Source organism: Echinops telfairi, unplaced genomic scaffold (assembly GCF_000313985.2).
Source record: "Echinops telfairi isolate 266 unplaced genomic scaffold, ASM31398v2 ScPeMD7_25;HRSCAF=90, whole genome shotgun sequence".
In the NCBI taxonomy this organism is placed as follows: Eukaryota; Metazoa; Chordata; class Mammalia; order Afrosoricida; family Tenrecidae; genus Echinops; species Echinops telfairi.
In genome coordinates this window covers 15,619,232-15,637,028 of record NW_022103922.1, presented here as the reverse complement: position 1 = coordinate 15,637,028, position 17,797 = coordinate 15,619,232, and the positions used below count along the sequence as shown (strand labels likewise).

The following is a 17,797-nucleotide window of genomic DNA, read 5'->3' as shown; positions in this document are numbered from 1 at the left end:
CTTCCCAAGGGCATGGACAACAGAAAAGTGGGTGAAGGGAAACATCGGTCAGTGTAAGACATGAAAAAATAATAATAGCTTATAAATAAGCAAGGGTTCATGAGGGAAGGTGGGGGAGGGAGGGGAAAATGGAAGCTGATACCAAGGGCTCAAGTAGAAAGAAAATGTTTTAAGAACGATGATGGTAACAAATGTACAAATGTGCTTGACACGATGGATGGATGGATTGTGAAAGAGTTGTACGAGCTCCCAATAAAATGATTTTTAAAAGGAGGAAGAAAAAAAAGAGTAGAGGCAACTGTCTCAGGGTTGCATGTCTGATAATTTCCCCGACCCAGCAGGTGGTGGCTGCAGGATTGAGTTCCAGTCCACAGGGACCCGATGGACAAGAGAACCTTGTCTCATTGCCTGCTTCCCTTTCCCCTGCCCGCTCCTCCAGGCCCCTCTTTCCCACCAGGACTCTCTCCTTTCTAGAGCAACTGCTGCTCCCTTGGAGAAGGCTGTGTCCCTGGACCAGCTGCAGAGGGGCCTCACAGCCCATGGCCTGCAGGGCCTGCCCCCTTTCACCCGTGGATCAGATACGTTTTATGGGCTAAAAACAGGTCTTTCGACGGTAGGGGTTCAGGACCTTGCCTATGCTGAGGTGCCAGGAGGAGGACATTGTTCTCTACACTTCCTAGACCATGGACGTGTCTTGCCAGCCCTCAGCACGGTGACCGACGGAACCCGGGCCATCCTGTCCTGCTGTTCCCTTAGACATGAGTTCTTAGTCAGTGGAGCATTGGGTTTTTCTACTAGAGGAAACTTCTCTTTATGGCTTTCGTATTTGAATCCAAGGTTTGAATTCCATTTCCTAGGGAATCTTCATTCCAAAATGCTGTAACTAAAGCTTAAATGTTTCCAACCAAGTTATTAAGCACTTGCGAATTTTTAGAGGTGGGCGGGGGGGAAAAGCTGAATCTCTTTTCCAAGGAGAATCTGACATAATTCTGTTCATTTTATAAAGTGTGTGCACGCCAAGCCAGGGTCAGTGTGTGTGGGATAGTGAAGATCACTAGTTCCTCTTTTTGCTTTGCAAATAGTAGCATTTTATCACTGTTTCTGCTATAGCAGTGGTTCTCAACCTTCCTAACGCCATGACCCTTTAATACAGTTAGTTCCTCATGATGTGGTGACCCCTCCAACCATAAAATTATTTTGTTGCTACTTCATAATTGTCATTTTGCTACTGTTAAGAATTGTGGAACCCCTGTGAAAGGGGTCAAGACCCACAGGTTGAAAACTGCTGTCCTATAGGGTCTGAAGTCAATGAAATGTAGTTATTTTTTGGCTTGTACATCTGCTTCTTTTTATAGTTCAATGCTTAGAAGCTGAAAACACTTAGCAAAATAGTTTTTTTGGGGGGGGTGGTGGTGGCCCAAATGTCTAGGGATTTGTCCCCTTACCACATTCTTGACAAAATGTTGGCATGTAAAGGTGGTTCTGGAAAGGCTATGTTGATTGACTGAACTCTGTCTTCAGAGGAGCCCAGTGGCACCAGGGGTTAAACATTGGGCTGCAAACCAAAGATTTGAACCCACTAACAACTCAGTGGAGAGCAATGCGGCAGTCTGTTGTCACAAAGGTCTCTAACCTGGGGACCCCTGTGGTCTACTCTGTCCTAGACTGTAATCGATTTGGTGGTTGTGGGTTTGTTCTTTCTGTTGTTGTTGGTGTGGTCTTCAGAGATAGGGTCCCTGGATGGTGCCAACAGTTAATATGCTTGGCTATTTGTGGAATGATTGGAGATTCCTGTCCACGAGAGATCCCTCAGAAGAGAGGCCTGCACTGGAGATCCCCTTGCAGAGGGGTCTCGGGGAGGAGATGAGCCAGTCAGGGTGCGATGTAACAATGATGAGAAATACAACCTTCCTCTAGTTCCTAAAGGTTTCCTCCCTGCTCCCACTACCATGACTCGAATTCTATCTTGCAAGACTGGCTAGACCAGAGGAGGTACACTGGTACAGATAGGAACTGAAAATACAGGGAATCCAGGACGGATGACCAGTGGTGTGAGTGGCAAAACAGGGAGGGTAAAGGGAGAATGGGTAGGAAAGAGGGAACCGATTACATGGAACTGTGTGTGACCTCCTCCCTGGGGGACAGACAACCAAAAAGTGGATGAAGGGAGACGTCGGACAGGGCAAGATATGACAAAATACCCATTTATAAACTATCAAAGGCTCATGCGGGAGGGGGAGAGGGGAGCGGGGAGGGAGGGGAAAAATGAGGATCTAATGTCGGGGGTTTAAATGGAGAGAAAATGTTTTGAGAAACGATGTACAAATGCGCTTTACACAATTGATGTGTGTATGGAATGGGATAACAGTTGTATAAGCCCCTAATAAAATGTTAAAAAATAAAAAAAAAATAAATAGAAGAGGCAAAAAAATAAAATAAAAAAATAAAGAGCCACTTAAACACAATTTAAATCCTGCTTGTCATGGTAGAATCTATACCAGGCATTCTCAGCAGAAATGATGTTTTCCTCAGGGTAATAAAACTGGTTCTTGGGAGGGAGACTTTTTTTTTTTTTTAACTTTTTTTATGTATAAAGCACCTAAAGGAAATAAACATACAAGGGAGTACCCCCCCCCAAAAAAAAAAGAAAGAAAAAAAAAGAAGAGAGGCCTGCAATCTATGCTCTATTTCCCAGAAAATCAGTTGTCGCAAACCTTGGGCAGCGCAGTTCTGCTTGGATGCACAGGAGTCCCCCTGAACTGGAGACTGACTCAATGGCAATTAAAACAGGTCTTCGGGGATTTCTTGGAGCAAGGCTTTGAATGGTTCCTTTTCCTCTGTAGGTATTGACCACGCCCCTGAGAGTGGCGGAGGGCGGTCAATGCATCATCAGCACCGAACACATTCTGGTTTCGGATGTGGACACCAACCTGGACCAGATCCACCTCACCCTTCAGAGACCACCTTTCCACGGAAGGCTGGAGCTGGATGGATTGCCAGTTAACACTGGGGGCACATTTTCCTGGGGAGACCTCCATGCCCTAAAAGTTAGGTTAGAACTTTCCTTTCTTGTGTGTCTTTTTGTGTCTTTACCCTTCATGTGGATCTGGTGTGAGGCAGAATAAGAGAAAATTTATCCAGTCCATTGAGGCTTACAAAGATGCCATTTGATACTTTCCAGAGTGTCCATTTAAGATCAGAAAGTAGACCTTTGTGATTGACCTCCAGTCGCCGCTGCTTCGCCATACCAGTGTGAAGGGCTTTGAGGGTACTGGAACAACACAAATCTACCACCTTAAGTATTAACTTGCTGAGCTGTGCATGTCCCAGAAAATGATAGTCATGCTAGACAAATGTAGACTGAAATATACTGGGACGCTATTCTACAGCCTTGAACTTGACTCAGTAAAGCCACTAATTTCATAACCCTTGCACTCAGGGATAGAACTTGCTTGATCAATCTCTTTGGTTATTTTGATACGCGCTTTTGCTCCATTGCGCTGTGCTGCCGATGTTGGTGGACACAGAAGGTTGAGCTGCGTGAGTAGGGTAGGGAACAGTTCCTGGTCTCTGTTAGTCAGGATTGGAGCGGTCCCTCCCTCATGATCCGACGGCAGTACCCCTCTTCATTCCTCTACCTGTACAATCCTGTAGGATACCACTCTCCAAAATAAGGTACTCATAACATACCTTCTCTCGGAAATGGCAAGCGATTCAAAAGTAATGGTCAATAGACAGACATACTGGCACATTTCTCACGTAGATGCTCAAGGTATAAATGGGGATTTTGGTAAAGTATGAAATATTAGACACCTACTGCTTAGTTCCAGATCTGACTAGGAACTGGGCTTGTGCACAGGAAGAGCAGCAGGGTCTCTCTACAGTTCGGTTAACACTGTCGACTTACAACCCCAGCCCCTTGGCGGAGTGACTTTAGGATCCTTTCATTGTGTGCCAGCACTGGGCTAGCTTGGAGATGCCACCTACCATTGACAGACTCTTCTTGGTTTGTGTAAAATAAACGGAGGCTCCTATGTAAATACACTCCTAGTCTGCTAACTTTCATACCCCAGGGTTTTAAAAAAAATGTAGATTTCAACTACATCTTCAAAATCTTGCTCTGTTTAGGTAATTCTTTCCAGGGAGTGAATGATGGGTAGGAAGAAAAGTACCAACATTTTCAAATACATATAATTCAAGTTCCATGCTGGGCCTTGCAATTATGTTTTTATATCTAAGCTTCCCAGCAATCAAGCCCTACAAGGTAAATGATTATAGCCTCATATTACAGATGAAGAAATGAAGGTTCTGAGAGACTGAGAAATTATCCCATGAAGGAAGTGATATACTACATAGATACATACATATAACATACTTGACTCCACATTTATGCTTTGTATTGAAATACTTTTAGACCTACTGGCTATTTTAGTGGGTATTGGCATAGTAAAGGTAATTAGTATGTCACCTATCAAGGGATTAGAATAATAGGGAAGATATCAAATTAAAACATAGATGTTACAGTATGTGGCAGGGATCCCGGGGTATGAGTCTTCTCCTTGGAATTAGAATCCCTAACCTGGGTCCTAGCCCATCCTGAGTGAGAATAGTTCTGCATAAATGTCCTTCAGCCCTGGGATTATTTTTACATGTAAATATCCTACATATTCAAGATGCCATCATTATTTTTTTTAATTCGTAGAGGTTATTTTCACTTCTGAGTATCTTGATCATTAGCATGCTAAAACTTGGGCATAAATCAACTTGATAGATATTTAGAAGTTATTACCAAGTAGCACCCCAGTAGACTGAAGAATTAATGGAAAACCTAGAGTTAGACAACTCTTTCAAGAAACATGACTGAGAATTAGAGGAAGATATGGCCAAACGAAGGTACTTTTAAGACTGGGAGATGTTAAAAAGCCTGTATAGCTCTCTTTAAAGAGAGCTGGTGAATGAAAGTTGGCAAAAGGTAGGAAAGAGGCAGTCATTCATAGAGCAAGGTTTAGGGGGGCTAGAGAGAGACCGAACACAGGTGAAAGGACTGACCTCCAAGAGGGGGAGAGAGGCAGGGACCATCAACGTTCACCAGCATATCATTCTCCTCTTTTACTTCTGAGTCTTGGAGTCCTCTTTGGCCCAGCCCAAATGCCAAGAGGTTCTCATGGTCACAATAATAACTTGAAAAACTGCTTTTTTATTTAAGGACACATGATGAATGTCAATGATTATTGAAACACATTTTCCAGGGTGATGTGATCTTATATTCAGGGATCCTTCAGTAGTTAAAGTGGCTTCATGATTATGTTAGGTTTTGTTTTTGAACATACAAACACAGCCTCTCAAGGCCAAGTCCAGGGATGACCTCTTGTGTTGATCACCTCAAAGGACTTTTGCCATGACCTTGATGTCTTAGTAACAGGTATCATCCCCGTAGGTATCAGCATGATGGATCTGAGACACTTCAGGATGACATACACCTGGAGGTCACTGATGGCACAAACTCTGCCGAATTTGTTCTACAGGTCAAGGTGGGTAGATGCTTTCCTCCCTGGGTCATAGAGAAATAAAACCTGTGGTTTGGAAGCGTCTCAGGGTCTCTGGTAGAGCATAAAACACAAGGAATCTAACACAAGAGGATGCCTTCTCATATCTCTGTAGGTCTCTGACCACGCAATGGAGAATAGAAGTTATATTGAAGAAATGGCCTTTAAAGGGTCTTACTTACCTCACACCCTGATACTTGATTTACATTTACAGGTCATTGGTTACATGTATAAACAACTGGTACTTGTATGACTTGAACACTCAAACTATCTACTTAGCAACTGGGTGGGATGACTGGGTTTGCCTCTGCTGTGTGCAAGGAGCATGTAAACATGTGTGGGATGCAGTAGCTTTGGCATGAGGACCACTTGAAACCATTCCTCCTGTCCTTTTGACAATGGAAGACGAACTTCTACAGGTTAAGTGGAAGTTAAGTACAGACCCAGGGGCTCGGTGGGAATTCCAGAGCTTCCTCGTTGAGGGGCTCTGTCTGAGTCCCTGAGCATGGCCCATAATGGGATGTACAGTAGTGACCATGGGAGGTCTGCTAACAGGCCTCCTTGCAGAGCCACTCGGTATTCATGTAAGTTACATTGCTGTTTGAGTTTTGTCTGAACTACCACTACTAGTGGTAATAACAATACATTTGTAGATAGCTGACAGTGAATAGTGAATAAAGAATACTTACGTATATTATTATTTTAAGGGGCAGATAGGGATGGGATTATCCTCCTTTCACAGCTGAGCCAAGAAGGTTCAAGGACACCCACAAAGTCACTTCCCTTAAAAGTGGCAGACCCCCTGCTGGCACTTCCATTCGTTCATCCATCCCTTCTCGCTGCCGCCAGCGCAGTTCTCAGTGACCACGGTCCCTGAGCATCATCGCCAGGCAGACTGGTCTTCTGTGAGCGCGCGTCTCATGCTGGAGACACCGGGAGCCTCGTCTTTTCTCGCTTCTGCTCTCACTCCAGCCTCTCAGGTCTTGGTGAAGCTTAAGGTGCTATTTCAAGAGCGAATGGTTATTTCAAAATCTCAGTGAATTTTTTCCTTTTCAGTTCTTTAAATTCTTGTATCTATTTATTTGTTTGTTGCAGTTGTTGTGAATGTATGTAACACAATATACGCCCATTCAATAGTTTCTGAACATCGATTCTGCAACAAGAATTCTGTTCTTCTGTGGGTACACTCACTTTCACCTCCTTGTTTGTCATTCCTCTCCCATTCACAGAAACCCACTGGCCTCTACTGTTACGGGTAGAAAAAAGCTTTTTAACATTATTTTTCTGTCTGGAAATAATCTGCCTCCCATCCAAGTTCACCGTCTTATCACTTACAAGTTACAGGGAATTAAGGGGAACAGTCTGTTATTGATGGTGTTTGAACAATAGACATGATCTTTAAAGTCATTCTGACTTTTTGGCAGTAGGATGTCAGGCCTTTCTTGGCAGGTGCCCTTGTGGTCTCAAATCACAGATCTGTCGGTTTTGTCTGGAATCATTTCCTCCACCAGGGACCTGTTTAAATTGCAGCATGACCAGAATATATGTGCGTGTGTGAAAAGTGTTCACGTATGTATATACACTGACATGTACATCTATATGTATATATACACACAATTATTTTCATTAATTTATTTATTCCACAAATATTTAACAAGTGCCCTCGCGGGACCCCGTCCTAGGCTAGAGGCTTGGGATGTGATGACCAGCAGGGCAGTCAGTGCCCCTGTTCCCTGAGAGCTTACAGACCAGCTTATAAGCATCAAGCGTATCACCACGGAAACAATTATTTAAGATTGGGATGTGCTCTACAAATCAACTGTGCTAAGAAGGAATTCATAGCAGAAGCCTTCCAAAGTAGTAGGCTTGTGGAGGAGAGAGGAGCCAGAGGCTCTGAGATGGGGCCGCGAGGAAGGTTGGGGTGAGCATGGAGTGGGTGGCAAGACGAACCGTGAGCATGGAGGAAGGTGGAGAGATTGCAGGGAAACGCTGGAAGCCACCGAAGATTGTCACAGGAGGAACCTGGTCTTTTTTTTTCTTTGGCGAAGCCTAGGGAAGGAAATGGACATTCAGTTGAGAGTGTTTCCAGGTCAGACTTGACAAACGTGCAGCAGCATGCACCATTGTGAGTGGGAGCTCAGAGGAGGGCTGTCCTCACTTCCGTGTGTTTCAGTGACCCACATGCTTTAAGTCATTTCTGCTCCAGCCTTTTCTATCCAAAGACTCTGTACAATGCCACGTTGCTTTTCTGTCCTTCCTACATGGGGCTTTATTTTCATGACAGTGAGGGGGAAACATTTTGTCACGTTAAAAGCTGGCATTGATTAAATGCTTCTGCGGTTTCAAATTTAACTCAAAATGTTTGGAATGCAGCTGCTGCCTATTGTAAGTTTGGAGTAACTTCCTGGGTGGCAGGAAGTGCAGGGTGGAGGGGAGCTTGGTAATCACCAAGTAATTTGGAATAAAAATAACTTGGATGTGGTAAATGTGAGTGCATTGGACCACAAGGACCAGATTTCCTCGCCAATATGTGGGTTTATTGAAGGAGGACATGGGTTTGGGGGGGAGAGAGGGCTTTATATTACATTTCTATTTTGTCTGTTTTGAAACAAATGAGAGTTCTGAGTCTCAGACCATAACCATACCCTCCCATCTCCACCTCAAATGTCTCCCATGTGGGTCATTTCCTGCCAAACGGTTCATGTGGGACCAGTTTTAAGATGCTGGCTGCTTGGCCAAGTTCCATATCTATTGTTTCATGTGTGTGGAAGATCGAAAGTGCCTGTCATTCTGACTATGAGCTATGGGTTACCAGTTGGACCATTTGTCATCTCTTTCTTTCTCTGAAAAACATCCCTTCCTCCCTCCCCCCTTTGCTTAGGTATTCCCTGTAAATGATGAGCCCCCGGTCCTAAAGGCTGACCTCAGCCCCATGATGCATTGCTCAGAGGGAGGAGAGGTGATCATCACCCCCGAGTACCTCTGTGCTACTGATGTGGACAGCGATGACTCGGAACTGGTGTTCGTGATTGCTCAGAAGCCTCGGCAGGGGGTGGTGAAGAGCGCTGGAATGGTCACCGAGCAGTTCTTTCAGAGAGACGTTCTCTCTGGGGCTGTGACATATGAACACACAGGTAAATGACGTAAGCATCTGACACTAGTTTGGGTGAGGAGGGGTGCAAACAATACACAGGGTCTTAACCCCACTTCCCACCACGGGCTGCCATCATAGAACGGCTCGCTGCTGTTTAAAAATCAAGAGTAGTAGCCACCTGCACTCCAGTCTTCAACGATGACCACCGTATTTCAAAGTATTGCTGATCACAGTTTATAAATCAATTCCAAGGATGGAGAAAGGCAAGTGTGACTCGCTGGTCTGTACCTGACGTTACCACAGGGACTCTCAAGTCGACCTGGGATCCTCCGCATCTCCGTTTGGGTCCACGGGAAGACTGTGTGTGACCACCAGCACTCGCTGCATTTGATGGGCACCGTGAGGCCAATTTAGACTCATGATGATCCTGTCTGACAAAGCAGAACCGCTCCATGAGGTTTTCTAGGCTGTAATCTTTATAGTAGCAGAAGCCCCGGTCTTTCTCCCACAGAGCTGCCAGGTGGTTTCAAACCACCAACCTTCCGGTTAGCAGTCAAGTGCTTACGCATTATGCCATCAGAGAGAGATACCCCTCACAGCTTAACCAAACCAGAACACATGGCCATGGAGTGGATTCCAGCTCACAGCAACCCCGTAAGACAGACAGTGCTGCTCCACAGGGCTCCCAAGGCTGTGAATCCCTATGGCAGCATGTTGTCACTCCTCTCTTCAGTGGAGTGGCTGCTGGGTTTGAACCTCTTTTTCGTTAGCAGCCAAACACTTAACCGCTATGTCTTTAGGATTCCTTCCATAATGGCTTATGGATCTGTAAATCATGATGAAATTGTCAAAAGTAAACTCCCTCAGACAATTCTAGTCTTACTGGATACCAGTCAGGACCTAAGAGCTATCTGCTCTGCCTGTTGAGTTCCTGGGGAGCAAAGAGGATGTCTTCTAGGGTGCAGGGCTTTCCCATAGCACACAGAGTGGTGAGCCTAGATTTATGCGTATGGTCAAGGCTTACTTCTCAGCATCATGCTTACATTGTGGTCATTCTATTATACTGTCACTCAAGTGGCATGTGAAATGTTCAACTAAAAAAAAAAAATTTCACTCAGCATCTGTATCTGCAAGGTACAAGAGTAGGAGGCCTCCGGGGGACTATAAAAGAGCTTCATCTAGATCCTACTTTCAAGGGCTGTTAACTCAAATAGACCAGGCTTTTTAATTCTAATAGGCAAAAGCCATTTCTCTCCGTGGATGACAGTGTGACACAGCCGTTTCTCTACATGCCACTATAGCACCGCCTCTCACACAGCTTCTGAAGTTGAGGTGGGGACACTTCCTCAAAAAACCCCCAAAATAACAACAACAAAAAAGACCCAAACCCTCCACCATCAAGTTGATTCCATCACACAGCAACCCTATAGGACAGAGTAGAAATGCCCTGTGGGTGTCTGAGGCTATAAATCTTGATGGGAACAGAAAGTTACATCTTCTCCCAAGGAGTAGTTAGTGGTTGTGCACTACTAGCCTTGCAGTTAGCTGCCTAACTCTTAACCAGCTATTCCACCAAAGTGTCTGGTTTTAATTACCATATATACTCAAGTATAAGCCAACCCACATATCAGCCGAGGCACGAAAAACTTGGCTTATACACGAGTACATACGGTATACTCCATGATTGTTACTATACTCCATCTTTCCCTAGGAGCCCTCATGGTGTAGTGGTTATGCATTGCGCTGCTAACTACACCGCACCCGGTTCTACACCAACAGCTACTGCTTGGGAGAAGGGTAGGGCTTTTCTATTCCCTAAAGAGCTACAGTCTCAGAAACATATAAGGGGAAGCTGTACCCTGTTCTATAGGGTCTCTATGATTAGGCAGTCAGCTTGATTTGATTTATTATCATTTCCCTAGTTACTCTTCCATTATTCCCATTAATGGCCATCGAGTATGATTTTCAACTCATAGCGTGAGTAGAGCTGCCCCATATAGGTTTTCTAGGTTATAACCATTATGGGGAGCGATTACTGGATCTTTCTACCAAGGAGCCACTGTACAAGATCAAACTGCAGCCCCTTTCAGGGCTTCGCCATCATGTTACCAGGGCTCCTCCCACTCTCCTCCGTATGCCTCATTGAACTGTAGATTTCATGGAGAGCATATAATTGGTCCATCAAGCCTGATGAGCGGTACGGGAAATAAGAACTCTATCATCATTCAAGACCAGAGATTTCCAGCAGGGCACTAGGGGGCACAGAGAAGGTAATGTGATAGTTAAGGATGCCTTTGGAAAAGGGAGACCATCTTTTGAAATATTTTTCATGTGGATTTCGCAACACAATGATTGGTTAGGATACCTGTTGCCTCGTTGGGTAAAAAAGATGAAGTCTACAGTGCATGCCACGTGTTTTCCCCATCTTTTGAAATATTTTTCATGTGGATTTCGCAACACAATGATTGGTTAGGATACCCGTTGCCTCGTTGGGTAAAAAAGACGAAGTCTACAGTGTATGCCACGTGTTTTGCAGGCCCTCTTGCCTTTTTAAAAACCTCATGGCTAATAAACAGGGAGGAAAGATTTAAGCACATGTCCAGCATGAGTATCATCTTTCTGATTCACCTATCTTCTTCCGTTTCTCCTAACAGCTCTGTAGTTGGTGGTTGTCCATTTACGGTGGGCAATGCAAATGGATAGCAATTACCGAAGGGACCAGGGCACCTTCTGCCTCTACCTGAGGTTGGTCCTAACTCGGAGTAATTAAGAGGAGAATGAACCCCACCCCCAACTCCAGCCTCTCGCCTCCCCCTTGTTCATTTGTGCAATCAGAGCCTTGTTGTTAGCCCCGTGTGCCCCTCCGTATGGTAATAGGTGGTTGCCAGCGATCCCACCAGAGGCACCAGATGGGGAAGTCTTTCTTCATGACTCTCAGGGCTGTATTTAATTCCCTAGTGACAAAATGGGGGCTCACATTTTTTTATCCACCCAGGTCACTTTCCTTGCTACTTGATGTTCGAGAAGAGGTGTGACTACGTTCCATTTTGGAATTTGCTTTTGTTCTTTCCAAAGTCAGGTTTCAGCTAGAATTGTGCCTTCCAGGTGGTGAGATTGGCCTGGTGCCCTGTGTTGACACCATGACGTTGGTGGTTTCGGATGGACTCGCCGGCCCTTCTGTGAACGGCTGTTGTTACAGCGGACCACACCCATCTGTCCCTCCCCACGGGTCCTTCCCTGCGTATGAGCTCAACATCACGGTGCAGCCAGTGGACAACCAGCCACCTTCCATCGCAATCGGTGAAAATGTCTTTTTCTGTGTCGAGATCCTAATGACTCCCCTAGTGTCCTGCATGTGGTTTAGTGAAAATCATACACTCGACGGATAGTCAGAATAGAACACCACCCTGTAGATTTGCCCTCTAAGCTTTGCCTCAATGCAAATTTTTGGAAACTCCTCCACCTATGAAGGGTATGGCACAAAATAATTTACTCGTTTGAAAATTTAGATAATTATATGTAGAATGAGGGTAAAGAGAGAGAGAGAAAGAGAGAGTGTGTGTGTGTTGGGAGGAGAACAACTAGAACCTTCAAATAATTTTGGTTTTATGGCACATGGGGAAAATATTTATCTTTTGAAGCAAGAGTAATTGATCTTATCCACAGTAACATTGATTACACAGAATGTATATACCGGAGAGACCATTTATATGTAATCATGTGCCGTGTAGTGTCCACTCAAGCATCCTATGACTGTGTATACATCGGTGGCCCCATAAGGCTATAATAGAATTCAGAAGTCTTGTTTGGAGCACCGCACATAGCAGGTATAACTGGACTAGTGAACACAACATCTTTCTGCACACAACATCTGTCTCACCAGTCTCTTGTCTACAACGTGATTGTGCTTGCAGGTGTATGATAGTACAGTACATATATAAGCTAGCATGCGTATGTCTTTCATTTTATTTTAATAAACAATTTTATTGGGGGCTCTTACAGCTCTTATAACAATCCATACAGCAATTGTATCAAGTACATTTGTACATATGTTGCCACATCATTTCATATGTCTTGAAAGTCCTAATGAATGCTTCCGTTACAGCATACGTATGTACTGTACTTTCTTTCTATCATTATTTTAATATGAACTCTCCTGACTTAAAAATAGAAAGTTAATAAAATAGAAAGTTCACTATGTAAGTGTCTGCTTTGATTCATACACAGCAGCATCTACTCTTGAATATCACATACCTCTTGATATAATGTCCCATTATCCCTCTGTTTCATTTTCCATAAAAAAAATTACCATGACATCTATCATGGCTCCCAAAGGCACCCAAGCCCATTCTAGTGATGGGAGGCAAAGAGAAGTGTTAATTTTGAAGTGAAACGAAGTATTATTAAACAACATTAAGATGGAGAATAAGTAAATGCTGTTGCCCATGTCAAACAACATCCAAATCACATAACATCCCATTTCACACACTGTCCTAGACATTCAGCACGACTGTATACGTGGGAAGACCTAAAGCATGTTTATGTGTATTTATATATATGTATTCATGACTATCTACTTAACCTTATTTGTGTTTCAGAAAGGCATTGCTTCATAGCCATTCTGTATGCTTTGTCTCTCCAGAAAAACAACCAACTAACCCACCCAACAACCCACAAGCATGTGTATGAATGTTACTGTAATTTGCAAACTCTCTCCCAAGCAATGTTCTGGAAAGGAAGCGTTATCCCAGCAGAATAATTAAGCACCAAGGCACGAAAAAAAGATTCGTTATGAGCGATTCATAATCGCTCTCAGGCAATTAGCACTCTGACAAACAGAGGTAACAACTGAATTTGAAGCGTACATAAACTACATTTAGTGGCTTATCATTAGGACTGTTTGGCAATTCTTATTCCATTTGTCACTTCGATCGGCACACAAGGGAAATCAGAGTTCCTTGAGGACGACGGAAGGGCCGTGCAAGAGCATTTGGCGTTGCTGCCGTCTCTCCATTGTTGTCTGGCTGCTGGTGCTGGGGAAAATAATAATAATTCCATAAGTCAAATGAAATTCCCACCCCCAGCCCCAGCCCCGAACAGTTGCACTGTCAGGACACTGGTGCTGAAGGCAATGAACGTCTCTCGGGGAAGACTGCGGATGGGAGGCTTCTCTGAGTTGGAATTTCACCCCCTCTCTCTGGTCCGGGCTGTTCTGATGAGAGGATCCCACACAAGCGTAACTGTGCTCTCATCTCTATGCAGGTACCCCGTTCCTCGTGGACGAGGGTTTCTGGGCGCCGGTGACCGTTAACCATTTGTCTGCCACCGACCCTGACACTGCCGCAGATGACCTGGAGTTTGTTTTGGTTTCTCTTCCCCAGTTTGGTTACATTGAAAACACACTCCCTTCTGCGGGTTTTGAAAAAAGCAATACGGGCATAAGTATAGGTAAGTCATGGTTTCGGGATGAGCAGTGACTTGCTGCTTACATGCATGTCTCTAATGGGACTCATCACGCTTGGTAACTGGCTAAGGAAGGACTTTTAAAGGACGCGAAGCCACCAGATACATTCGGGGAATTACTATTATTATGGCCCAGACTTTAGAATCCTATTTCTATATTTATTTATTTGTCTTATTATCCTTAATTCACCCTTGCACGTAAGTTTGTTTGCTTTCAGAAAGTGATCAAAAATTGATTGTGGGCAAGAAGGCACAGGTCTTTTTAATGCATTTAAACCGTCGAGTTGTATCCTACATGAACCATATGTAAGTAAGACAGTTTCAAAAACAGAGAATAATCATTCTGTTTTCATGGACAAGAAAAAAGTAATACGTAGGTGTTTTACTTCTGAAAAATAGGAGAATAACATTTGAAGAAAGTTTATTTTTTTATTTTATTAAAGGCCTTCATAGTAACACCAGTGAGTTGGCCAGGTCTCATCCTCACAAATTTTTGGCATTTTTTCCATAGATATTAGTGGGAAATATTGAGAAACAGACTGTGGATGTTAGAGAGCAGGGAAGCCTGAAATGTTGACATAATTTTGAAACCAAAAGGTGGCGCAGATCTCTAAACAGCTCTTGTATTTCAAACAAAGCAAAGTCTTTTAAAGATCCACTTTGGAAATAATTGCTTCTCCACAGCACCCTTTGAAGCATATCAACTTTAAATATGGTAGAAGCTGCATTGAAGAGGATCTGCAGTTAAGGTTACCCAATTTCTCCTGGGGCCCAGTGCAGTTTGAAGCAGTTTCTCTCTTTATTAAAGACGATGTCAAAATACCAAACAGCAGCTCAGCTAAGTCTACTCGATGCAATTAGTTGCTTGGTACGGGCATAGAGTAGGGAGATATGATCGATGGGTTCTTGTTCACTTGTATGTGAAAGAGCTGGCCCCTTTCTCCCTCAAGCATGCCAACAACTCTTTATGTAGAAGCAGTGGTTTTAATCCAAGGAAGGGCACTCTGACTCTCATTCCAGGTGTTTGAAAAGTGGCCCGAAAGGCCCATTACCTGATGGTGAGCAGTGATCTCCCTTGTTTTCCAAGTAAAGTTTAATCCTGCTTTCTGGCCCATGTATCTCTGCTTTCAGGCCATCGTTGGAATTCATGGAAGCAGCCTCTGCTAGCTGATATGTACGTCAACCGCCATGATCTCTCATTGGCTTTGTTGGGCAAGATAGGTCATTGGGTTAAGGACTGAGGACCAGCAGCTTTGGAAAACCGTTTCCTTACTGACCTGTCCCATCTTGGTGTACCTTAGCTTCGTTCCGGTGGAAAGACATGAAGGCAGTGCGCATTAACTATGTGCAGTCCAAGCATCAGAGGATAGAGCCACGTGCCGACCAGTTCACGGTGTACGTCACAGATGGGGAGCGACGCTCTGTGGAGATACCATTCGATGTCCTGATCAATCCCACCAATGACGAAGTTCCTGACTTTGTGGTACATAACATTACGGTAAGAAGGGAATCGGACCGTCCAGCGTCTCTCTGTTGCTGTCTGACGATTGTGCTTTTAAACTAGTCTGTTGACATTGGCGAGGGTGCACTTAACACACTCGGTCGGTGGGGAAGGCAATGTTTGCATCATGTAATGCAATCATTTGAAAAATATCATTTGAATAATAATGATGATGGTAATGATAATAATTGCTAACATGTATGGGACACTTACCTGGGAGTAGGCATTGCATTTCATCCTTGCCATAGGCTTTGGGGTGGGGGAGGTTGTGTTATTTACATTGCACAATTGAAAAAAGTGCACAGAGACCTTGTAGGTGCATGACCTCCTGGGTGGTGTTGCGCATAAGTAAGAGAGCACGCGGTGACTATTAGTCTGTACTGTACTCTTCTTCCACCTCACGACAACTCTATGGGGCAGAAGACGGCTCCAGTGGGTGTCTGAGCTGTAAATATTTTCTGGGGCAGACTGCCTCATCTTCCTCCCACTGCGCTGCTGCTCCCCATGGAACCGCTGACCTAGCGGGTTAGCGGCCCAGCACTTAGCCCACTCACACCAGTTGGAATCAACTTGATGGCAGTGGCTTTGGTTTAGGGTTTTTGGTTTGTTATTTACTCAATTTTGTAGTTTGGAAGTCTTCCCACGTATAATTCTTCTAAACCTTTAGGTCTAGTATGATTGTTCAACACACACGATGGATTACGTGGAATGAACACAGGTTTTGGAATTAGAGAGGGCTGTGTGCTGCCCTTGATTAGCTATAGCAGCGGTTCTCAATCTGTGGGTCATGGCCCCTTTGGGGGTCAAACGACCCTTTCACAGGGGTTTCCTGATTCATAACAGTAGCACAATGACAGTGATGAAGTAGCAATGAAAATAATGTTATGGTGGGGGGTCCCCACCACATGAGGAGCTGTGTGAAAGGGTTGCGGCATGAGGAAGGTGGAGAACCCCTGAGCTAGAGGATCCTGAGCAGGTTATTTCTCCCTCTGTTTCTGTCTCCTCTTCTGCAGCATTTGCACCAGAGCTTCGTAAAGGGGTAGCCATGTTGATCCAAGTGGTCGTGCACAGAGTAGTGTCTTAAAAATGGGCACCATTACTGCTCTGTTTGTTACACAAGCATTTCTCATGACATTGATCGAAGCAAGTATGAACTATTTTGGAAGCATTCTGTTGCCTTCTTCTTACTATTGTTAGTCGGTTCCCACCCCTAGCGACCCCATCGCCCAAAGAACCAAGCACTTCCCAGTGCGGCACCATCCTCACACTTGTCCCTGTGTGTGAGCCCATTGTAATTCTAACAGCTCAAACTCTCAATCGGCTTTAATTTCCTGATGAATATTAATAGCATCCGAGCGCCATCCCAGACTTCAGGGTCACTTTCTGCCTTTCCTGTGCCGTTGGTGCGTGGGTTTCTGCGAACAACCCTCAGTCATTCTGAGCGGGGAGAGGAAGACCTATGACTGACTCCTTCTGCACCGACCTCTGTTGTCTCGTGTCTGTGTAGAGGTTGGGCACCAGGAGACTGTCCCTCGGTCTCTAAAAGCAACTGCAGTCAATGGCATGGTAGGCCATATCTGACCTCCTGTGGCTTCCTTGTTTGCCTCATGGCAAAAGGGTCAAATATGCCTCCAAGCTCCAGCTTCTTTACCTTCCTTGACCCCAGCTGTTCCCTACACTGCACTCGACTTCGTCTGGGTTTGGTAATTTGTTGCAATGGCCACACAGGACTCACAGACAGTACTCATGAGTAAGGGGGCTCTGAGGAGAGCTCTCGGCTTACCACACACCAGGATCAGCAAGCATGAAGGAGATCATCACAACACCTCTCCTCAGCCAGCAGGCCAATCTCTCTACAGCCCTCAGCCTCTCAGCCATGGGATCCCTTGGCTTGGGCCTTTCTGGACCAGGAAGCCTGCCTGTGGCTCTGTCTCACAGTCCCATAGTCTCGGTGCAGGTCCTCTTGCTCTGTCCCATAGTCTCCTGAGCCTCTGGTCTCAACCTCCACTACTTCAGACAGAGATCTGGAACGGGCTCCTCCCATGGTCCTGGTCCTGGGCTTGCTTCCTCTGCTCCAAGAAAGCAGTTCCACATAGTGGAATGGTGCGGTTGATGGGGGTGCGGTTGATGGAGATGCGGTTGATGGAGGTGCGGTTGATGGAGGTGCGGTTGATGGGGGTGCGGTTGATGGAG

General features: G+C 44.9%; 1 protein-coding gene across 1 annotated transcript in view; it reads left to right on the top strand.

The window, feature by feature from the left end:
- The window catches only part of FREM1 (FRAS1 related extracellular matrix 1), a 154,649-nt gene that overhangs the window by 55,279 nt on the left and 81,573 nt on the right, over positions 1 to 17,797 (top strand). Inside the window, exons 13-18 of the mRNA XM_004706538.2 lie at positions 2,844 to 3,052; positions 5,438 to 5,531; positions 8,428 to 8,680; positions 11,746 to 11,940; positions 13,903 to 14,088; positions 15,405 to 15,601. Of these exons, the coding sequence (XP_004706595.1) occupies positions 2,844 to 3,052; positions 5,438 to 5,531; positions 8,428 to 8,680; positions 11,746 to 11,940; positions 13,903 to 14,088; positions 15,405 to 15,601 (1,134 nt within the window). The remainder of the gene's footprint in view (positions 1 to 2,843; positions 3,053 to 5,437; positions 5,532 to 8,427; positions 8,681 to 11,745; positions 11,941 to 13,902; positions 14,089 to 15,404; positions 15,602 to 17,797) is intronic.